The sequence below is a fragment of the Cloeon dipterum genome, chromosome X, assembly GCF_949628265.1.
Source record: "Cloeon dipterum chromosome X, ieCloDipt1.1, whole genome shotgun sequence".
NCBI lineage: Eukaryota > Metazoa > Arthropoda > Insecta > Ephemeroptera > Baetidae > Cloeon > Cloeon dipterum.
In genome coordinates, this window is record NC_088790.1 from 1,580,910 (window position 1) to 1,606,148 (window position 25,239).

The 25,239-nt window shown below is 38.8% G+C and overlaps 1 protein-coding gene across 1 annotated transcript; it reads right to left on the minus strand.

The window, feature by feature from the left end:
- Window positions 1-13,462: 13,462 nt before the first annotated feature.
- On the minus strand, window positions 13,463-22,300 carry LOC135945171 (uncharacterized). Its single transcript, XM_065492638.1, has 4 exons — window positions 22,099-22,300; window positions 13,853-13,950; window positions 13,638-13,792; window positions 13,463-13,579 (listed from the first exon to the last, which is right to left on the minus strand). The coding sequence occupies exons 1-4, from the start codon at window positions 22,296-22,298 to the stop codon at window positions 13,499-13,501; spliced, it is 534 nt and encodes a 177-aa protein (XP_065348710.1). The 5' UTR covers window positions 22,299-22,300; the 3' UTR covers window positions 13,463-13,498.
- Between the last annotated feature and the right edge of the window lie 2,939 nt (window positions 22,301-25,239).

The following is a 25,239-nucleotide window of genomic DNA, read 5'->3' on the forward strand; positions in this document are numbered from 1 at the left end:
AATAGCTATTATTAAACACTTATTGTGTGCTACATACATATTAAAAATACATTAAACAAGTAAGTAAGTCATTTTGTCACAAATTTGCTGCCTGCGAGAGGCTAAGATCATTTTTATCACAGCTCAGGAAATGGTAAAAGTCGATCTCTTTATCACAGAGCTTGCAAACGCACTCTTTCGTGGCACTGGTGTGGTAGATTTTTCTCTTGCACAACAAGAAGTGGAATCCGTGGCAGGCGTGCCTCGTGAGTGCGTGCCTCATTGTGTAGCACACGTTTTTCCAGCTTTGTTCGACCATTGCAGGGGAACCGTAAAATGCCGGATCGATCTCGGAAATCTTAAACAGCTGATTGTCAATGAATTTATCGAACGTAGGAGACTCTGGCAGCGAAAATTGAGACGCAAGCTTCTCAATGAAAAATTCTGAGTCGGCCAACTCATATGCAAGTCTGGATTTCATGAACTTGGACAGGCAAAGCGCTTTTTTGAGAAACCTGGATTGGGCAGACAGCTGGGCTTCCTGAAACAGCTGACCATTTATTGGGGTGGAAATTAGAGAGGTCGTATCATTGGCATAATTGACAGTGAAACCAATCGTCACGTGAAGCAACAAATCAACTACTGCGCCAACAAAGAGGGTGGGTGACAACACACCTCCCTGCGTACTGCGGAGTCCCTCGGACGACAGGCAACTCGCGAGAGAACACAATCCTATTCAATTTCCCCAGTTTCAGGCAGCTTAACACCTAGTGTCCGATTGAATAAAGCTGACTGCAGGAAATCCAGTGCTTTACCTCGCACACCACAATTCTGAAACGTCTCTAGCACTATTGGCTAACAAACGGTTCCAAACGCATTTGACAAATTATAATAAATTTCAAGATTCTTCTATCCACTTTCCATCTTTTCATGAAGAAATTCAAACAACGCTGTCGCGTACAAAACCATGCTGGTTTGATGGCATCATCTTATGTGCCTCGAAAAAATTTGTTAACCTAATCAGGAATACATTTTCAACAATTTTTGAGAATTTTGGCAAATTAGCAATTAGTCGGTAATTTTTGACACTATCACGCACTCCTTTCTTAAACAATAGCGTCACAACCGAATTTTTTAGCAAATGCGGATACACACCTGTAGCAAAGGCACAATTTATCACATCCGCAAGAGGAGCAGCAATTTGAAGCGCAACGACACGCTTAACCAAAAACATCGGTATTTCATCCCAACCTGCAGCTCTTTTGGCCGGAAGCCGTCTAATATGGAACAAAATTTCATCGACACCAACTGGCGGAAAGGAACATGGTCTCCGGCTGCATTAATTGATTTTCAATTCATGGCTTTAGTTGGGCGTTAGATGAAGTTTGTTTTTACATCAATGCTCTATTTTTATTTTATTTAACAAAACACTAATGGTGTACAACAGACATAAAATATTACAGTATACTAGCACGCATGAGAGTAAATAATGGGATCTTCTTGCATTCCAAAAAATGTTAATCACATAATACACATTTACAATCGACACAGGACTTACAATGATATTTCTTACGAGTACAGAGTAAATATAATGATAGTCGTGATAGGCGTGCCTGGTGAAAACATGTCTATTTTGAAAACAGGCATTTTTCCAGCCCGGATCGCCCATTGTAGAGGTGGCATAAAAAACCCCCATCGATCTGGGAGAGCTTGTAAAATCTATTATTACTATTGTAACCAGCAGTTTCTGGAAGTGAAAATTTCTTTAGAAGATCATCAACCAAAATTTCAGTGTCAGCCAGCTCATATGCCAGTCCGGATTTCATGAATTTTGACAGTGCTAAGAAAATTTTTTGAGAAAACGAGTTTTTGCAGTTTCAAACTTATTTAAGTCGGTCAAAGTAAGATATGGCTAGATTGCCTTATGCCGTAACATAGTGATTCGTGCTATGGCTAAGTGAAAGAGCTCTAATGCTTTGTAGCGGATCAATGCTCTTTAGCGGTTTATGTTCCCACGCAATTTACTTAACACAATCGTGTCATTAGTAGACTTCATGCTTTATTTTTAAACTGTGCATGACTTTTAGGATATGGGCTGAAAATAATTATGTAAGAAAACATATTTATGCATGCATGTTTTATATTATCGCTACAAGGCAGCATTTTAGAATGTATAACTACAGTCAATTGTGTGATATGTAGCATTTGGCACTTACGCTTTCAAAAGGTTCATCGTGCAAGCAATATGACTAGAGACAAGATATCTTGGACGAAAGAAGAACTCGACCACGTCGCCAACTTGATTGAAGTCACAATAAATAATTCTGGAAAGACTGAGCTGAGCCAGGACGAAGTCTGTGATGGCATCAGAAGGAACTACTCGGATCATTTTCCACACTTATCAGTCGCAAGATGGAAAAATCTGATAATTAACGCCAACGTAACGCATGGATCCAGGTTTGGAATTAATTTTGAGACATGCTGTTGGTTCGTACAGCAACCAAGGCATTCAAACAGTTACGGGGGTGGCCCGCATGCACCAAGAGAGCCGGAAAATCGAGAGTCCCAGGGAGCAACCTCCTCTGGAATGGACAACCTGCATCAGCGCATCATGGCTGCACCAAGGACTCAAAACGAGTCAACTAATCCATTTTATGTTAACGTTGAGTTCGAAGAGGAATCATTCCTTGAACAAGTGGATTATTACCTGAATACCAATCCACAGATAGATGATTTGGATTCGTTTCTACCATTGGTATATTATATACTAGAAGGTCAAAACTCGGATAATTTTGAACCCCTGCTGGACGAATCCGAACAAATGATGTTATTGTAATGATAGTATATATCTTAACTTTTGGCATGTACACAATATATTGAACTAATCAAACATCAAGTCTTGCGCAAATTACATCACAAAAATAAACAAAATTATTTTATTTGTGATTTTATACAAAATCTAAACTAGCATCATCATTATAGAATTCTATCTCATATAAAAACGCACACAAGACAGCAACAAACTCTTCAAACCTTGGCTCAAGACGTACAGACACTGGCAGAATGAAATGAATTGATCTGTAAGATTATATTAATAAAGATTGAATCAAACTAAAAAAGTTTTATTTTGCACTGCCTGCTTCTGCACTAAACCAAAAGACCAACAAGACGAAGCAAATCTTGGCTTTGATCATAAAAAGTATAGAAATTCATGAAAATAAATACAACAAATAAATTGAGAATTAAATAATAATATTATTTTTACCTGTCTCGCATGTAAAAATAGAGAAAATTGTTTGTTGAAAGCTATAAACAACTAAGCTTGTGCTCAATGGTTCCAGCGCTCACCAAACTCGGCCAGTGTGTGTTTGATTTTTGAGTCATCGCTTTTTGGAATGCTGTACCACCTGCATTGAAAGACTGTTTGGCGGCACAGTTTCCTTCCAAGTGTAAGGCGAATGTGAGAGCGTTTTGATAATATTATGTTTTTTTCTTTTTTCTTTTAATAATTCTTGTTTGCAATCAGATGGAATGCATGTGGGAAGATCATCACTTGATGTATTCATTTATTTGACTTTCAGTACTACCATGCTGACAGTAAAAAAAATAAATTCAATTTCATCCACCATGCTCTTTTTTTGCTCTTTTTATCCCTGTCCGAGGACCGGGATGCTGGAACCCGGGTCCCAATAACACCGCGAACGGATAACATGGGCGCCCCAGGCCGCACAGGGACCCAGCCCACTCAAGGGCCACTTGCCTCCGCACCGAGGACTGCATTCAAACGCAAGACATTCGTCCCGTGAAGCCAAATCACGCATGCTGGAAAGGTGCAAAGCAGCAAGTAGCGAGTCGGCGCCGGTGCGCCTCCCAGCCCGGCGTTAAGCAATTTGAGCATTTCATCGAGTCACTAAACTAACCACTTTTTGCCATCTCTGACATTGGGTAGCCAGTATTAGATCTCCGAACTGCTCAAATACCTCCCATTGCTCTTTACCGAAATGAAAATATTTTGGCCTCAAAGCGCTAGCGGTGAACCGATGATTACGCCCTAAAGGACCTCCATATAATTTTTGGTACAGCTCTTCCTTCTGTAGTGGTCGAGGGGGTGGTGGTGGCGTGGTTGTTGTTGTGGTTGTTGTCGGCGTTGAAATTGGGCTCAATTGTTGTAACTGAGCCGAGGCATTTACCCATGATCATGTGACAATGAATTGTTTATTTACATGATTGGCAAGTTGGAAAAACGTAATTGTGTTAAATATTTCCTTTATTTTCGTTTTGCGATCAAATAAATCATAATCGGCGAATCAATTTTCCTCAATTGTTTGCGTGTCATTTTTATCGATAAGCCGGATATGAATAAATGAAAAAAAAAATAAAAGAAAAAAATGGAAAATAAAGGAAATATTTAACACAATTACGTTTTGCCAACTTGCCAATCATCTAAAAAAACGATTCATTGTCACAATCAAACGCTGCCAAATAAACATTTATATGCAACTGGTCAGTTCCAATAATTTTTAGATTAAATCAAAATTAAACGTAGATAATTTTGGATACCAAATTTTTGTGTTTACTACAAACAAAAACCAAGTTACAAATCGCCAAAAACATCACTTTATTAAAAAATCTCAGATTTTGAACTAGAGCGTATTCCAAGACAGGAAACTGAAACAGGAAACAAGAATTCCTGCTTTTTCCTGGAATTCCGGCAGGACAGGAAAATATTTTTCAGGAACAGGACAAGACAAGAATTTTGTTTCAAAACAATTCCATTCTTGGTCTATTTTATATCAAATATACCTCATTTATAGACAGCATTACTTTTCATTTTGATACTGCCTTACAATGTTTACTTTCTTTCATGAACTATAAATATTTTCCAAAAAAACCTAACAATTATGACGATGTTTACAATTTTGCTCTAAAGCTTGAATTAAAATGCACAACTCTTTAATTATAGTCAGTGGTGTTCGAAAAAACAAGCGTTTTACGGAAACAATCAACTGTATCAAAAATTAACATTTTTTAGGGGTTTTCTGCAATTCTTTTTCATTTTAAGCACTATTTGAAATACTTTTTGTTGGATACTAAATTCTGTGCGGGGTGCATATTATTTTTTCCGTTTTGTTCATAAAGGGGAATTAGATGAATTAGAAATTATATTCTCTATCAAAATTTAAACACTTAGAAAATCTGTCAAATGGAAGTCTCAAATAATTAAAAGCAAACAAAAAACAGGTATAAATATTAATATGGAAGAATTAGAAGACCATTTTGTAAATTTGAATTAAATTAAAGAAAAAAAAATAGGAAAAAAACAGGAACAGGACAGGACCGGAAATCCAATTTTGGAACAGGAACAGGACAGGACAGGAAATTTTTTTCCCGGAACAGGTCAGGACAGGAACAGAAAAACCTTTCTTGAATACGCTCTATTTTGAACCCCTGTAAAAAAGGCAATTTTTGGAATTTTTACCTAGTATTTTAGGGTCCAACTTAGATCCCCTAGGGCAACATCTCCACCGAATTTCATCAAGATCTGATGACCACTTGCCAAAGAGGGTGTCATTATATTTAGATCCTTCCATTTAGCACATTTAATGGTTCTTAAACATTTTTAGAAACATGTTTTCATGGCTCTACTCTAATTGTATATTTCGTTTAGGACGGTTGCAACGAATGAATGATTAACAGATAACTTTTGACAAGAATGATAATAAATGTATATATTCAGTATGTCCTCTTAAAAAGTCAACACCATATGTAGCACCGTTTGGCACTTGGCACGGCGGGTGGATTTTTAGGCACATCGCGATTTCCTTTCGTTGAGGCGGTGGCTGCTGATGCTGAATCGACCGAAAGGCACGATATAAGTGATTGCGCCGGAAAATCTGCAAAAAGTCAGGAACCGGATCTCACGTCACGCGACCCGAGCGGAAGGTCGGTGAAGGGCAAGGATTCAAATAAAAAAAGCTTCTAAGCATTATTATTAATCTTAATTTGTCTTTTGGCATGTACCCAATTCAACACAATTAAATGCACCAAACCACATACATCAAATTACAAATCAAACATACAGTTACATTCATTAAAAAAAATAATAAGTTGCTACAACTTCTGTACACATACAAAGATCTAAAATGTGCTCCAAATAACTGGAAAAAGAATTAAAATCAACCTTGGAGCTGATCTCAAGTCGCGGGAAACTGGAAAAGGTAGTTTGGCTACATGTCTCGAAAATTCGGAAAAAAGACCTTGCAATGAGGGAACGTGGTTGACGATGCGAGGCTCTGTCAAATTTGAATAGAAAGGAAACCATTTAAGTGTGCACTTCACGTATGGCGAATGCAAAACAATAGTTAATAATGATATTTCATATTTCTATGGGTGCGGAAAATATCTAAATCGGGATTCTGACCAACTTGTGCGATGTAACAGTTAATAACCGTTTATGGGTACATTCGAGAAGAATTGGCGAATTTTGGGACTTGGGACATCACATTTCTTGTAAGGAGAATGCGTAAAAAACAGGTTTTCCGGCCTTTTTATCAATGTCCCGCGACTTTAGATCAGCTCCGAGGCCGATTCTAATTTATTTTTCGAATAAGCCGCATTTTTCATCCTTGCCCTTCAACAACCTTCATCGGGTCGCGCGACCTGCGATCCGGTTTCGGACTGTAATTTGCATATTGGCCGGCGCAATCTCTTATGTCCATGTTCAAACATCGCTCCTATAAACAAAATCCTCTGATTTGTATAGCTGATTTGCTAATTGACCTACCAATTATGCTGCGGCTTGAGCCCCTCTACAAGCAATTTGCTAGTGCCTTAAAGGACTTTTCGTACTTGCGAAGTTTTACTCAAAGATAGGATATATTTCTCGTATGTCTAAGAGTGGTAATTGTTGTGTTTGTAACTTGTTAATAAACATGTATTATATAAATTTTTTAATATGAATGAAATATTTATTAAACACCAAAAGGTGTACAACAGACATAAAATATAGAGTAATTAAATCACATATCAATGCTCGTTTTTGCTTTGGCGGCTTGGCACAACGTCAGATTGTTCTTAACACATTCAAAAAAATGGTAAAAGTTAATTTGTTTAATATCACAGAATTTGCACTCGCAGTCCTCACTCGCGCAGGAGTGATAGGTCAATTTATTACAGATCAAATAGTGAAAACCGTGACAAGCGTGTCTCGTGAACATATGTCTGTTAATAAACATGGCTCCCTTCCAATTTTGGTTGACCATGGCGGGGGTGACGAAAAACCCCGGGTCGATTTCGGAGGCCTTAAAATCCTGGTTAGCCATGAACTTTTTAAATGAATCAGTCTCCGGCAGTGAAAATCTCGTTTGCAATTCTTTTACAAGGAAATCAGTGTCTGCTAATTTATATGTCAGCCTGGATTTCATTAATTTGGATACGGAAAGAGCTCTTTTTAGAAATCTTGATTTGGAGGATTCTAATTTATTTAAGTCTTTGAGATTTAAAAATGGCCAAATCGCCTCTATTCCGTAACTTGCGATTGGAGCTATTGCAAGATTGAAAAGTTTCAAAGCAGTGCTGACTGATGATCTGGGGAGAGAGTTTAGTTTGGAGGTGGCTAGAATTTAAGCTCTCACTTTTTTCTCAATATGTTTAGAAAAAGAAATTCCGGAAGACTGAAACGTTACTCCTAAATAGGTAAATTCGGTGACGAAATCGACGACCTCATTTCTCACTACTAATTTGTCAGTTTACTTCAGCCTCCCTCTACCCTTGTTTCTAAACTTGAGTATGTTGCATTTTGAAAAATTTAATTTGAGCTCTTTTTCCGCTAAGTAGTCAATTAAGCTGGCCATGAAATTTTTTAACTCCTCCAAGCAGTTTGAGAGCAGGACCAGATCATCGGCAAACATAATTAATTTGACATTTGGGAAGGTCTGTAAAAGTGCATTAATATCAGAAATAGCGTAAATGAAAAGAAATGGAGAAATGCTGCCACCCTGCCGAACTCCGTTCGATTGGACAATCGGCTCCGACACTGAAACTCCATCCTGGACAACTAGAAAATTTAGGTCCAGCATTTGAGCAATCAAATTGATCTCCTCAAACGTCAATTTCCCAGAATTTAACAATTTTCCAAAGATGGATTTCCTGTCGATTGAGTCGAAAGCCTTTCGGACGTCCAAGAAAATAGCATAGAGAGGCATTTTGCGCTCATACACGTTCAGATGTATCTCTTTGATTAGCAATTTTATTGCATGAATAGTTGACTTGCCTTTGACAAAACCATACTAATTTTCAGGGATGGAATCGATTAAATGCGAATAGAGGCGGTTATTTAACACCCTGTCCAGTAAGTTGTAGAGCGAGCAGCACAAACTAATGCCTCTATAGTTATTCACGTCCGAGACACTGCCCTTTCCCTTGTACAAAAGCCTCAAACTGGACGTTCTCCAAGCGACTGGGAACTTACCCAGCTCGAGGCAGGCATTCAGGAAAGACAGTATCTCGTCCGGAATAACCAGCCACAAGAATTTGAGTGTCTCGTTCGACAAATTATCCGGACCAGGAGCTTTCTTATTCTTCATATTTTTTATAGCAAGTTCTACTTCCTCTTTCATGAAATAATTAAGATCTATGCTCCTGGGATACTTTTCCAACAGATATTGCAGGCCAAGGCTGTCGTTCTGCCCCAAATCTCTGACGTTGAATAGCTCTCCCAAGTACTGTGTCCACGTGTCCAGATTGACATCATTGGCCACGTAATTAAGATTTCGACCATTCAACCTCAGAAATCTGTAACAATTCTCCTCCGCCTCACCTAAAATCCTTTGGTCATGTTTTTCTTGGAATTCAGACTTTTTCCTATTACACAATTTTCGATACTCTCCTTTTGCATTCAGAAATATTTTTAAAATTTCATTCCTTTCCTCTTGAGTTCCATCCCCTAACAATGAGGACCCCGCTAGCGCTCTCAAAAATGTAAGATCTTGGCGAAAGATAAAGCACTCTGAGTCAAACCAAGGCCGACTCAGCCTGCCCCTTTCACCTGGCGCTGTTATCCTAGAACGTTCAACTAGTTGTAAAATATTATTATAAAAATTATCAAGGTCCTCATTGTGCAAATCAGCTTTTAGAATTATTTTATAACTTAAGAGGAAGTTTTCTAGTAAATCGTGATCTAATTTATACTTAATTTGGGTGGCAGCTTTTAAACTATTTTCTCCCGACTTAGGCACCTCCAAAATTGAACAGACCATGCTATGCTTTCTAAAAAAAGTATCAATTAATAAAAATTCAGTGCATTTAACTGACTGGCCACAGAGAATTAAATCAATTACACTAGCTCCATTGGCGCAAACATAAGTATTTTGCAGAGGAAAGGTGTTGGCAAGGTGGAGATTATTAAGGCTAAGAAAGTCGTAAATTACTTCTCCTTTGTTGCACTTTTTGTCTAACCTACAATTAAAGTCGCCTGCAAAAATTACTCTATCAGCATTTTTAATGAATTGCAAAGTTTCTATTAATTCATCCCAAATGTCTGCAGACTGTAATTCTGGATTTAAATATGTGGCCACAATTGTGAAACCGGAGAAGTTCAAAATTAAAAAGTTTCTAAGCTCATGACAGTCAATTAGAACCCCCAATCTCGGCCCGTAGTAAATCGACAAACCCCGCATAGGCCGCCCTCTGTTGGCTTTAGAACCTAATTTATATTTACAATAAAATCCCCTTATCGAGAGGTTTTTCAGCAAAAATGTCTCAGTAAAAATAAGTACATCGAATTTAGAAATAAATTTGTCGTCAATTAAGTTGATCACATTTCTGAGACCCTCTGCATTCCACAGCATAACTTTTAAGGAATCGATTTTGGGGGGATTTAGAAATTTGATAACTTAGCCTTATTGGCAGCTGCCTGCCTCGTCATCGGCCTCTTGCCAGGCTTGTCAGGGGCTCTTGAGGGCCCTGGTCGCACTTCTTCGTCATCATCAGCACTCTCCTCCATTGCATCGTCATAGTCGGTTGTCGCCCCCACTTCCGCTTCGTTCTCGTCCTCGAGCAGATGCTCGCCGAGAGGCTGGGCCTCATCGTTTGGGTTAAGTTTAGAGGCGGTCTGGGACGCCGATTGCTTGCTCTTCCTCGAAGGGAGATGGTAGACATGGGCTTCGATCTTGTATGGCATGGACTGGCAGCGCCTTTGGAGTTGTTCCTTGACCCAGTCCCACGAGAGTCCATCGAGTCCGGCGCAGATGCGCGGCATAGCGAACTTCTTGATGTTGTTGTCTGCCAGATATTGGGCAAATTTGTCGAAGGCCACGTGGGTGCTTTCGAGAAAGGCCTCCGGCTTCTTCCTGAGCTTATGTGGGGCGGCTTGCTTGGTCACCAGGCTGAGCAGCCTTCCAAGGTCACCCGCCTCTTGGACGATGACGTCACCGATCTGGACTGGCTCTGAGGTTGCTGGTGGTTTCCCGAACCGCGCTGCACACTGACCGGCAACTCCGAGCTCGCAGCGTCGGTCTGCCGAGATCGCTTGCACGATGACGCCTTCCTGGGCTGAAAACAGATTGGCCTCTTTTTCTACAAAGGAAAGCTTACTCTTTTTTGCTTTGCTGGGACCTTTGCCCTCTGCAAGCCTTTTTCTGCTCTCCAGGTAGTCGTTTGTCAGTGGGGTGTCCGTGCCCGGCGTCAGCTCAGGGAATTTGCGCCACGGAGGGCGTTGGGCCCGCGCGCGGGGCTGTGGTGGGTTGCGTGCCAGGGCCGTTTCCAGCGCCGCCTCCGTGCGCGAAAGTCTTTCCTCGAGCCTTTTCTCGCGTGAGTCGGCGGCTTCAAGGAGTCTCTCGTAATGCCTCTCCCGGTTGTCTGCAGCCTCTAGTAGTTTGTCGTACCTCTGGATGATGGCTCGCAGAGACTCTACTGGTCCGTCTTCTAGGTTAGCAGTTTGCATGCGGCCGAACGTGCCGGACGCGCCGGCACGTGGGGGCGGTTTGCTAGGTGCAAAGTCTCTTGGCAGGCGCATCGTGGCTGCCGTGGCCGCTGAATAGGTCCTTGGGCTACCCTGTTGCCCGCCTCTACGCCGCGAGTTAGTCCCTGAGTTCGGCGACATCACCTTTAGGTGGCAGCTGCGCTGCTCCCTCTGGCCGGCTGACGTCAGAAAACAGTGATTTTTCTGCAGGAATTTGTCAGATTTCGCTTTGAAAATCGGGTCCAGGGACGAAATGTCTCAATACAGGGTTGAGGAGACACTTCGCGGCCCTCCTGGGCCCGACAGTGAACTGAAACAATTCCAAAATCCGGGGAAAAGGGTAAGAAAACTGCAGCTGCTTCGCAACGTGACCGCTTCTTACCTGGCGCTCTGCCCCTCTTCAAATATTTTTTAATATTTGTTGCTTATGCAATCAGATTGGGTGCATGTGAGAACATCTTCACCGGAATTCCAAGCGGCGCCAGACTTGAAATTTTAAGAGGACATTCAGAATAATTCAATGTTCTTGACAAACTATTTGTAATTCATATTCGATGCAACCGTCAAAACGAAATATTTAATTTGGGTTCAGTTATGAAAACATGTTTTGAAAAATATTTAATAACCATTAAGTATTATCAGTAAAAATAAACAATTTAGTATCATTTCCACTAATAAACAATTATTTTGTAAAAATTTACAAAATTTGCTTTTGTTGTTGCTGCTGTATTCGATGATTTCACAATATATATTAAATATACGTGGTATTTTTTATATCCGTTTATAAATATTTTTCAAATTTTCATAAAATAAAAAAATCACGATAAATAAATTGTAAATTATAATAATTAGATAGTCTCAGTTTCCTTCTATTTAGATATTTGAAAATTTTTAAAAAATCGTGGAAATCAGGCATTTCTATTGTAACTTAAGTTGTTTGGTTAAATTGGCTTGAGACTAGGTTTGACACGTAATTATTCAAAAAAAGAATATTTTTAATTGTATTTATTTTATTTTTTGTGTCAATCTGTTACTTCTACTATCTCCCTTTTACACACAAGCGCTATCAAAATTGGAATTATTCCAGATTCGCGCGAACCAATATATGATGATTTTTGTGACAGTGCACTTTCTCGCTTAATAGAGGAGCCTATTTCACCAAGCAGGCACGAAGTGGGGGTGCTAGGTGCGAGTGCATTGTACTCGCTTACAAGCATAATAAATTTGTCAGGAAGCCCAAATGCTTGAACTGGCGAAGCACGCATCGCTGATGGTGTGCTTTCAGCCAACCTGCGACTATGATTCTGAGTCGGATCAGATTTAAAATTTAAACTTTTCCACCAGTAAATTTGGACTTTGCGTTGCATAAATTTATGAATCGGATAGCCGCATCAAACTCTTCATTAAATTTAGTTCTGCTGGATAAGAAATCAGTTGCTTATTTAATGTTAAGATTTAATAAATAAAATACGTCAAAATAAATATGAATTTGAATAAGCTGGCAAACTTTATTCAATTTAATAATAAAACTAATTCATTAAAGACATCTGTCTATCACACTATTAATAACTTAACTTATTGACCACCCCGTTGGCTTGCATTGTTAAGGCACTCTCAGGAGTGTCAAAGCAATGTGAGGTATTTGAGCAGTTCGGAGATCTAATACTGGCTACCCAATGTCAGAGATGGCAAAAAGTGGTTAGTTTAGTGACTCGAAATGCTCAAAACGGGCTGGAAGGCGCACCGGCGCCGACTCGCTACTTGCTGCTTTGAACCTTTCCAGCATGCGTGATTTGGCTTCACGGGACAAATGTCTAGCGTTTCAATGCAGTCCTCGGTGCGGAGGCAAGTGGCCCTTGAGTGGGCTGGGTCCCTGTGCGGCCTGGGGCGCCCATGTTATCCGTTCGCGGTGATATTGGGATCCGGGTTTCAGCATTCGTGCTAGTGCAGTGCGCGCCGGCCCTTCCCGGTCTTGGGACAGGGATAAAAAGAGCAAAAAACTGTTAGAAGAGAATTTTAGTCATATCCAAATAAGATATTAGAGCTGTCAATAGTTGAATTGTGACAGTAAATTTAACCTCATTTAGTGTTCCATTATATCATTAAAGGATTTTTTCTAGGATTTGTAAATTTAAAGTATGGTGTTTCCAATTATAAGACGGAATTTGATAGAAATGAATCATATTGTGTGTATACTAAAATTATAAATACAAAATTTAATAAAAATACTTTCAAAATAAACAAATTTCAACTTGTGTCATAAAGAGAAAAATTCATAACTAGATCGATGATCTTTGCTACGAGGAAATATAATGGTCATGATGATATTTCTACAGAGAATCATTCCTCGATTGGTTTTGCTGCGGCTTGAGTTGTGATGCGAGAAATTTGTGTCAGTTTTAAAAGCATTTCTGTACCACAACCCCAGCAGTTGTGGGACATATACATATTTAGAAATGTAACCATCTGTGATGTATGATCTTGCCAAAAGACAAAAAAAGATGCGTTACTAGTTCATATTAAAATTAGTTTATTGCAATTTTTATCCTCTCTTTATTGCTACCAGCAATTCTTGTGGTTCGCCTTGTACGCCAAACTTCCAGCAGCAGCTTGTTTAGCTGAAAACAGAGACTCCTGGAACTGAGAAGAAAAATAAAATTAGATATCAAGTTGTAAGATTAAGGTTAAGAGTTCTCACAGTAGATACAACAAGTCCAGTCATACTCTTCAACAAATCACTCAAATATTTTTCGAACATATTGAAGAGGACCTTTGGAAATTTTCTAGCTGAGTTGGATTCAATCGTGTATATGAGCGACCTGGATGATGTGTGCAGACAGACTTTTTTGATTCCTGCAACATTATAACGTTTTTGAGAATGGAAGATATATTCTAATCCATATAAATACAAACCTGCCTCCCTTAGAATATCAAAGGCCATGGCTGCTGCCACAAAGAAGCCAGTTTTTTCATGCTGCCAATATTTTTGGTCAAGCACTTGCCCTCGATTCCTGCAACATGTAACAAAAAATTTTAACGCGCGATTATGGAAAGTGATACTTTTAGGATCCGACATAAAGGCCTAAATCCTGATAACTAAAAATCTATTTGCACATTTTCTTGAGTTTGTTCAATCGTGATAATTGTGGAAACTTCTCTCCCCAACAAATTTTTTATTTGATGTTTTTCTTTCCAAATACTGTATCTGAATATAGTAAACTGTCAAAAGTGAAAAGTGGTTCCAAGATGTGCCAAACTTTCCGCTTAGAACTTCACTGAATCTCATATTTACATTTTTGTATGATCCTTAAAATAATAATAAGAAAATGCACGGTTTAATGTTCCTTTTGATTTGATTTGATTGTTTATTCTCACCGTAAAATTTAAATACATGTTAAAAAAACAAGTGCTGCAACACTGTATAATGATTTGCCAGTTTCGCCGCGGCTTGAGCCACAATATGAGCAATTTGTGCAAGCTTTAAAAGAATTTCTGTGCTTAAAGATATTTTATGATTTTACGGTAAATTCTTGGCACTTGTAAAAAATTTATAATTTTTTGTGTATTTCTTGTGTGTGTGCATTGCAATTAGGGGCGTATATTTAGTAATGTAACCATGTATGACCCTGCCTAAAACCAATAAAGTTATTAATTAATTAATTATTGTTGAAAAAACGCGTCCTAATTTTGTTGGCGAATGAAATAGCCAATAATAAATCTTTGTTGTTCATTCAAGGGTGAACGCATATATGGGAATAATTAATTTTTTTAGCAAATCCAATAATTTTGCAGTTTGCTAAATTCTTGTAGTAAAATTTGATACTGTTTTAAAACATTAACGAAAAATATTAAAATTACTAAACACTTTGAATCTCAGATGTTCTGATACCGTTTAACACATTAGTTTCATTGGTATTAAAACTTGAAAATTTTGATTTCTATATTAATTAAGTGTGCTATAATACCCATGCATGAAACTTGTGAAAACCACTACACTGCAAGTTTTGGATCTAACAGAAAATTCCCTACAAATGGATCCGTTGATTTTTCACTATGCAAAGTGCGTCACCCTATTTTGCCCCCTTCTGCTTAAATACCCACTGAAACCACATTTTCTCATATTCTAATCGACACTGGGGGTCGAAATAATTTTTTTCGACCAAATATTGAGAACAAGCGCAAATAGTTCCATCAAGCTTATTTTTTTAGTGTAACATATTATTTGATATATATACCCCTCGGCGATATTCTGTGGTGTGGCGAACGAAAATTCGAACTATATTTTGAACTAAAAAAATCTTTTACAACGTTTCTACGGCGAATGGCTGAACCGATTTTGGTTTTCAGAACGTCAAAAAAAAGCAAATTAATTAAAAAAAGCAAAATAGCTAGATTGAGTCTGAAATCGCAGCGGAAATGCCTTAAAACCGCTTAAAACAAAATTTTTAAGAAAGTGTGTGGTTGCGCCATCTGTTGGCGGCTTCAAACACTAAGGGTTTATGCAACTGGTCAATTGATAGTAAATATACATTCACCGTATATTTAAAAATTTCAAGAACTTTTTAGATCCTTTTTTCTGTGTCAATTTCATACATTTCCAGACGCTTCCTAAATAAAAAATACCCTTCAGAACATGAATGTTCACGGAGAAAATCTATTTTGCTACCATCCAATTCTAATTTATTATTAATAATAATTGCTTCACGTTCCTCGTCAAGACTTCCTAATTTTGCCAATTTTTTTAGCACTGCTGATACAGATTGAACACTGAATTTCCTCCAATTTATTTATTTTGCTATTTTTATCCCTGTCCGAGGACCGGGAAGGGCGCGCACTGCACTAGCACGAATGCTGAATTCCGGGTCCCAATAACACCGCGAACGGATAACATGGGCGCACCAGGCCGCACAGGGAACCAGCCCACTGAAGCCACTGAAGGGCCACTTGCCTCCGCACCGAGGACTTTTTTTTTGAAACGCTAGACATTCGTCCCGTGAAGCTAAATCACGCACGCTAGAAAAGTGCAAACTAGCAAGTAGCGAGTCGGCCTAGAGCAATGCAGACGGTCACTCATCCACCTACTGACTGCACTCAATGTTGCCTAACTTCGGTGATCTAATGCGCATTATTAGTGGCCAAGACACTTATTTTCGTGCTTGAATAATATCTGCAGGCCACTGTTTTGTATATTTTTTTTCAGTGGAAGAAACCTTCTCAATCCATCGAAAAGTTCTTTAACAGCATTATTTTTGCATGTACATCTACTAGGTCAAGTTCACTATGTGTTTGCTGGCATAGCAGTGCCATAGTTATCTTTAAAATTGAATTATTTCCTTTTGTATTGGTACATCTGGCATTCCATGACATGTGTTTGAATTCCACACTTTATTTCGACTCCACAGCGTAACGATCATTGATTTTCGTGCCGTTAATATTTATTCTTGTTTTTTCTTGCATGTCAAAACATTCAATTAAATAATTAATTGAAAATATAGCAAGAAATGACATGGCACCAGCAAAATATTGATTAATTACAATGTAATCTCTCGCCGCACTGATTGTGAGCCGCATTATTATACAGTATTAAAGCTTTGAATGTTATGCAACCCGCACTGAACAACTGTTCAGCGTCACAGTTTCCTTCCCAATGCAAGGCGTACGCGACGGTGAGATTTAAATATGCATAAATGTGTGTTTTGGGTTCATTACGGCTACTGACAACTTTTTTACCTAAAATAAACATCATTTCTCGCATATTTTAAAACTGTAAAAATGAATAATTGAATAAGAAATCGGGAAATAACGAAAAAAATTAATTTGCTTTCAAATGGGATTGAATATTATTTATCATTTGCTGTTCTGAAATCGATATGATCAAATTTATAAGTTTTTCAAAAACCGCTAACTTTTGTCACCTCCATACCAATGGAAATTAAGAGCCATTTTATTATTTTGGAAAGTCTCTTAAATACATTCTAGAGCTTAAATAATTACAAATAACAACATAATGATGTCTGTAGAACACTATTATGCATTGAACATCATTTTGTAATGAACCTAGATGTTAGAAAGTTTTAAAATCACGGTGTATTTTGAGGAATGGCTACATTATTGGCACTCAACGAATCCTCCTTTTTTTCAAAAAAAAATTGAAATAGACCATATATATGCGATTTATATTATAGCCATCATCAATAGCGCACAAGAGTTTTAAAGGTGGATCTTGAATCCATCAGCTCACTTTTTAATCCAGTAAAGGTAAGCTGTGAGTCTGACGTAAACGTCAGGTCGATGCGACTCGCAGCCTACTGAAGGACCAAAGCTGGCAATTTCAACTTTGGTCTTCACTCCGTCATATTCAGTGATGGTGAGGGCGCCGCAAGACTCCCTCTGTTGTTGAAAATTTGTCAGTAAAAATTGAAGGGCAAAAAAGCGAAGCCTTTAACTAAAAACAATTTTGGTGATTCATTTGAAAGGATAATAACCTTGACTTTGACTGTAATTTCATAATAATAATAATAATAATTTATTTGTCTTTTGGCATGTACATAATTTAACACAATAATGCAATAAACCACATACATCCAATTGCAAATCAAACATTCAGTTACATTCACTCAAAAAGAAAAGAAAAATTGAAGTTGCTACAACTTCTGTACACAATCAAAATACGTCAACAAACAAAAAACATCAACAAGTCAAGTTTAAAGTCCAATTTTTTTGCTCTTTTTATCCCTGTCCGAGGACCGGAGGACCGGGAAGGGCGCGCACTGCACTAATAGCACGACTGCTGAATTCCGAGTGCCAATAACACCACGAACGGATAACATGGGCGCACCAGGCCGCACAGGGACCCAGCCCACTCAAGGGCCACTTGCCTCAGCACCGAGGACTTTTTTTTAAACGCTAGACATTCGTCCCGTGAAGCCAAATCACGCATGCTGGAAAGGTGCAAACCAGCAAGTAGCGAGTCGGCGCCGGTGCGCCTCCCAGCCCGTTGAGCAATTTGAGCAATTCGAGTCACTAAACTAACCGCACTTTTTGCCATCTCTGACATTCGGTAGCCAGGATTAGATCTCCGAACTGCTCAAATACCTCCCATAGCTTTGACACTTCTGAGAGTGCCTTAACAATGCGAGAGCCAACGGGCTGGTCCAATTCAGTGACCAGATTAAAGATGCCAGAAAACTGCGAAGTCATTGACGTGTAAGAGCCACTTCTTGGACCCACTTCTCGGCGAGTTCCTTTTGTCACACGCATTGACCATTTTTCTTGTTTTGTCGCTTTTCTCAGAGTAGAATAATTTCGATAATTTCTTCTAAAAAGTGCACGATTTACTCGAGTACGAAAACTGGAATAAAAGAAAGTATGCAACCCGCGGCGATTAAAAGCAGTGCCTGTTGCGAACTTCACACTTGACCGTTTTTCTCTCCTATATTCTCGCCTACAATTTTTTTAAGTCTAGGAAAATTTAAAACGAAATTTTGAATACCAAAACAACATTTATATGTTACGAAACCAAAAAGAAAAAGATCATGAATTCACATTTTGAGTGACCTAATCCTTATGGCACTTTTTTAGAAAAACCTCGTAGGCATTGGCGCATATTTCCATCAAATCAATTCCAACTTTTTGTCACCTCTCTTCTGATGGGAATTTAGAGCTTTGTAGGCTTCTCGGTCGACGTGAAATTGATCTGGAATCATTTCAAAAACAATCCTGGTCTGATAAAATTTCGAATTTTTAGTTTTCAAAATCGTGATTTTTGCACTTTCATCTCCATAAGGAATCCCAAAATTCGCTATTTATTCCAAACGGAGAAAGTTTAAAGAATTTTACTGACTCCATCGCATACAAAAGACCACCGTTGGTCTGGAAAAACCGATTTTCAGATTTTTCGCACCCATAGAAAAAATATTTTTATATGGATTTTTCTGCTTTACGGACAAAAATGGTTTTATTTTTCATAAAATTCCGCCGCTAGTCGGATCATCGACCACAAACCCTCATCGGACTTTTACTTTTTTTATTTTTCGTATTTTTAAGTCAAAAATCTAATTTGGACCATTGGAACGTATTAAAAAAATAAAATAAAACCAAAAACTTAAAAAGAGTGCAGATTTTGGGGGCGGGTGGGGGTGGCCAAATGGTCTCAAAGACGCAGAATTCCACGGCGAGTCTAATAAACTTTGGTTTTTAACCCTATAACTCATAGGAGCCGATCTAAGTCCAAAAAACGAAATTTGTGACATTTCAAACTTTTGTTTGCGGGGTATGGGCCTGAAAGTGCCGATTTCTTTTCGAATCGATGCCCCTTGGTCGGGTGCCTCGTATGCGGTTTTCCAAAATCGGACCATTTTTAGAATTTATTATGAATTTGTTCGGGCTAATTAGTCAAAAAAGTCAAAAATTTCCAAAATGTATTATTTTTATTAAAATTTGGCCGTTTGTCCGATCATTGACCACGATCCCTCATCGATCAGGTCTTTGATTGTTCTATTACTTGGGATACCCTTATGACCTTTTTGAGGGTACCGCGACCTGAGATCCGCTCAGACTGGTTTTTTCATTTTTCAGTAATTTCGAGCACATTTGGCGACACTCGGTGACGATTTTACGCCCTTTCCTTTCACCGAACTTCCTCAGGTCACGCGACCTGACGGTATTGCCGGTGATAGTCTTTTGGTCAATGGCACCGCTTCGGAAAATATGAAGAGGCAATATTTGATTTAATTATTTAAAAAACAGCTCAAATGATTTTTTTGCTCTTTTTATCTTTGTCCGAGGACCGGGAAGGGCGCGCACTGCACTAGCACGAATGCTGAAACCCGGGTCCCATAACACCGCGAACGGATAACATGGGCGCACCAGGCCGCACATGGACCCAGCCCACTCAAGGGCCACTTGGTGAGACCTACACTTACGATCATTTTAAGGGCTATCCACCCTCAGATTGGTCCCGGGGCCACTTTCTTCGATTTATCCGACGCTGTAGGCCTTTTAGTCTTTACGCCATCTGTTTTTTGTCAGAAACCACCGACTGCCCTGGACCTAAAAGTAAAGCTTTTTTTGTAAATTAAATTTTAAGATGAAGGCTATTTAAGGATTTTCCCAAGATTTGCTTCTCACGACGATATATTCTGTTTACTTGAGGAACGTGCTAAAAATTAAACTGTGACGTCAGAGGGGTGACGCTTGCGCAGTATCGACCAAAATGTTCTAGATTTCAATGAAAAGCGCAGACTGTGTCAGTTAGCACCTTGCGCGATCAGAAAATACATTTGTGTCGTGTATACTTTCGAAAAAACTCTCGTTTTTTTTTTTTAACTCGATGAATGAGCATATTTGTAAATTTTGGGGCAGAAAATTTGAAATGTATGAAAAGAAGAACACAAGAAGCAGCAGACGATGGAAACATTTATAAAAAAAATTTTATAGCGTGTCGTGCCATTACGAGTAGAGTAAGCCGCCCAAATTTTGATCGGCGGCAGGCATTCCGGCTCCGAGCCGTCAATACAGACATCGGCGGCTGCCTGGCAAAATTTCATCGGCTCGGCTGGCGGCTGGCTTGCAGCCGGCTCATATGTGCTTTTAAACACTGCCTAACCGAAAAATCGCGCTGTAAACTGCAGAGGTCGGAACATACCCGCATTTTCCTGGAATAACAAACTGAATTGCAAAAAACAACCTATTTTAGGGTATTTGTATGGAATTTTGATATTTTTTTTCTGTAACAAGCATTTTTATTGAAGTTAAAAAATTATCATAGATGGCAAAAATAGGGATTTTTAGAAAATAGTTTGGTTTCTCCGAGAGACTGAAAGTCTGAACACTGAGCGGTTATCGTAATTTTCCAAAGCTACTTAATTTTGACGCGAAATGTGACCTATTTGGGGGTTTTCGTAGAAGAATCTAAAACTGGTGGATTTTCCCGATGGTTTTATACGCAAAAATCAGTGGTTAATTTTTGCATATTGTAAAATTTGAGAACTTTGGTATAAGCTATAAGTTGCGTTTAATGCTTTAAAAGGGACGACAAAGTCAAGTTAATTGAGGATCTTTGTACAACATTTGTGTTTTTCCTTTCAAATGGCTATAATTAAAGTTTATATTTTATGAATTAAGGAGCAATGAAATTTTAAGATAAAAGAAGCAAATTAGGTTGGAAATTGGTTTTCATATTGTAAAAACACGTGCAAACAGGGTTCGCAAATTTGAAAATACGCAAAAATCATTTGGCAACATATACCACTAGTTTTGGGGTTTACCGCATTTTTCCAACCGAAAAAGTCATATTTCGCATCGTATAAAAAACTCAATTTTAGAAAATGGCGATGATCGAAGAGTTTAAATGCTCGGTCTCTTAGTGATTACATCAGTGGCTTTTATACGGATTTTGTAAAAATTCCTTTTTTTGGTAATCCATCCTGAGAATTTTCTATCTTCCATAAAAATACATTATTGTGAAAAAATGGTGCAAAATTGTATAAAAAAACGCTCGAAACAGTTCGGGCACTGCAGTGGGGTTTTTCCGAAAAAATGCGGTTTTCCGAACCCTGATTGCGAATTACATAAGGTTGCAACTAACACGGAAAACACCGTTTTTTTATAAAACAGTCGAATTATTGAGTATGATTTATACTTGAGATAAAATTTCCGTGAAACAGAGAACGGCGCGAAATTCTTTAACTTTAGAGCAAGCAGTGAAATGAAGAAATGACAAAAAGATAAAAATTATGGGTGCGGCTGGCTGGCTGACGTGGCTTAGCCGATAAAAAATGTCGGCGGCCGGCGGCTCGAGAAAAGGATCGGCTGAGTCGGCTGGCTTGGCGCGGCGCGGCTGGCTCAGTTTTCTAATTACGCCTTTTGTTTACCATTAAAAATCACTATATTTTTTAGCAGTGCAATGTAAACATACATAATTATGTCTGATTTAAAATCTTGACCATTTACATTCATTTTTTGAATTGTAAAAATTGACTAAAAATTACAATAAACTTGAAAGATAATTTTCCTCGCTCTCTTTTAACTGCCTGTAATAGCTACCGTTTGCCTAGGATATTATTTATGTGGATAAAAAGCAGGGAGGAAAATTGAAAGTGCGAGTTTTGTGCACATGCAGAGTCTCAGCATTGTCCGTTAAAAATTTAAAAGCTTACCAAGGGTGGTCTTTCGCGAAGAAAATGCCCATGCCCGTTTGGAACGGATAGTCATTGTAGTTGGGCGCGCACGCTGCCACCCAAACTTGGCACGCGCCAGTGCGGTCAACTGTCAGCAACTCAAGCGGACTCCTCGCCGCCACCCCCTTCCCAGCTGAAGAGTCAGTGGAACCCAGGGGGTGCAGAGCTGGTGGATCCATCTTTTACACTGGACAGAAAAAAACGTTGAGTTATATATTGAGAGAATTGAATTTAAAATAAACGAGAGACTCTAGAATTTTCGGAAAATCTACTACAATCTCTTATTCAGTATTATTAAGGATGCACGTTAAAATCTACTCCAAATTTAGCAGCGGCGAGGTAAAAGAATACATTTTTGAATTTAAGGAACTAAAAAGCTCATAACGCTGCATCAAAGTAGTTTTTTGCACGACCAAATTGAAAAAAGCTATTTACACCAGATCTGGTGCGAGTGGTATTGCCTATAGGTAAGCACCGCGTTGCAAATTCCTCGGGGCAGAGCTGTGAGCGGTGTGCTTGCGCCAAAATGCAGAGAGACGCTGCTTTGCAACAATTGCAACCTTTGTCCATCTTATTTTTTTGGTTAAAATACTTGTCTTGTTTTTGTTCATAAATAATAAAAGTTGAAATTTTATATATCCAGCTCAAATATGGTTAGAGATATCTGATCAAAATTAATCGCACCAGGCCAACACGTGCTTCAATGCACCCTCTGGCCTAAACAACCTGGTGCGAATAGTTATACCTGGGAAGGTAGTTCGCACCAGGACATGGCGCGAATAGCTTTTCCAAAAATGAAAAGTTTAAAATAATGAAAATAATCTCGCCATGTGGTTTTAAAGTACACGAGAAAAAGATCAATGACCAAACAACTTACAAGTTGCAGCCACAAATGTTTCGCCAAAACAAGATACAAAGGAGCTTAATTCGAAATCACAAGGTACGAAGCGAGAGCGATAACAATAAAGATGGAGAATTAAAAACCAGGTGATCGGCCAGGCCACGTAGCGCGCGCCAGTCAGCAACAGCCAATCAGCTTCGCGGGATGAGTGGAACGTGAGAATCAGATTTAGCGGGATGCCTAAACTCGAGTTTAGACTATGCCCCCTTTCCTTAGTTTCTTTTGTGCGCTTCACTGACTCAGCATACCTGTTGGACCTTTTTTGAGATCACATTCATTTTGTTATCAAGCCGTTGCACTTATACTTATACATACCTGTGGAGGTGTGAACACCTGCGTCAAAGGTCACGCCCCTTGACACGAACACAATATTGTGTTAGCAGAGCAAAAGTTAATTCATCTATGTTTACGTACTTCTTCATTGGCGTATTTTTATCCACTTCCAAATGTTGATAAGTTTTTCAAAATTTAAAAAAAATATTTTTGATTTATAATTCAGAACAGGACCACCTGTTTTTTTTACAAATAACTACTTTTATTGCTGCGGATGAAAAACTTCATTTTTTTCGCAGCCAGTGACAATATTTTGCCAGTTTTCTACAATTTTTAATCTTCTGCATACAAACCCCATGAAATCTAGTCTTCGCATGTTGAAAAACTAGTTTTCTTATTTAAATTTCATGGTGTTATTTCGGAAAATAATTCAAGGGAAATAATTTATTTTTCTGAGTTATGTAAAACCGAAAATTACTCACGTTTATTTTTGCTTCACACTTTATCAATCATGTGTTTGTATATATTACCACGAAATTATCGGAAATCGTTATTAAAAAATTCAAATAAATTAACAATTTGGCTCTAGCTCCTGAAAACGCTCAACTGGGGTTAGCTATAAAAAATAATAGATTTTTAGATATGAGTGTAACCGCATTGTTCGGCTTCGAAACAGCTGAAATTGGCCGCCCAAGAAGGGGGCGTAATCAAGGGAATACAATATGGCATTGCACCACGCCCCCTACAAGCGGCATGTCCGCGTCGCCACTGTATTCCCTCGGTTACGCCCCTCTCTTCGACGCCGAACATTTAGGTTTCACTCACGAAAAATAATAGAATTTTCAATAACATATACTCGTCCCGGTGCCAAAAAAGGTTGCAGGAAAAAATTCTATTATTCTTTATATATAATTGAAAGGCCACAAATTGTCAAAAATTATGAAAATCATGAAATTTTGGAGAAAAATACGTTAAATGGCTTATTTCTAACCACAAATAAAAACAGGAGAATGTTTCTATTTGTCCTCTTTTTTACAATTTTTTAAAATGTGTCTGGAATTAATTCAGCATTCTGAGCCACCTTCGCAACAGGACTAATGTAACAGGTAAATTTTTATCTTCTGGGTGTTGTAGGTTGGATGGTAGCTCGAAGTGTGACCTGGATTACACCAGCCGGGGTTGACTGACGCCGAAAAGAAGAGAAAAAGACGGCATGCCACACGCGCCAAAAAAATTCATTTTCGGTGTAAAATTGTAGAAAGTGGATAAGCCTCATTTTTGTCTCTTGAATTGAAACATAACTGTTTTAAAAATTTTGGAAGCTACTGTTTTAATTTACGGTGATCGTACAGCCACATTAAAATTCAATGAACGCAATTCACGGTCGAAGCTGAAGACCCAGAACCTCAATTTAAGGACGTTATTTTGATTCCTCTGCTTGCCTCGCCCTCTCGCACGCTCCTTCTGTGGAAAAACAGGAAAATTATTAAACTCTGGGCTGGACAACAGTGGAAAACCCTCTCTAAGAATTTAAAACCTGCGGCGCCTCCAAGGCCAGTTGAAAAAAATAGCAGCTGAATGTAACCGCACACTGTGCCCCCCATCAGACGCTGGAGGAGTCATAAACTGCTCGCCGACAATGGAAAAATCATCGATTTCTCCAGAATTATGCCTGACTTGTTTATTGCTCTGAACGGAGACTCCAGCTGCTGAGGCGGGTGCTTGTGTGTGGATACGAAGATGAAATTCTGCAAGTGTGATTTTTATAGAATTTATAGCCAGTGGTGGGGCGGATATTACATCTTTAAACCACCTCGAAGGTTTCAACACGCACTTGACCGCTGCCAACAACTGGAGTCGTGTTTTCAGGGCGCCCCTGAGGACCAACAAGAACAACGGGACGTTATTATAGGGCGGGATTTGGGGACTTTGCTTCTCCATATTAT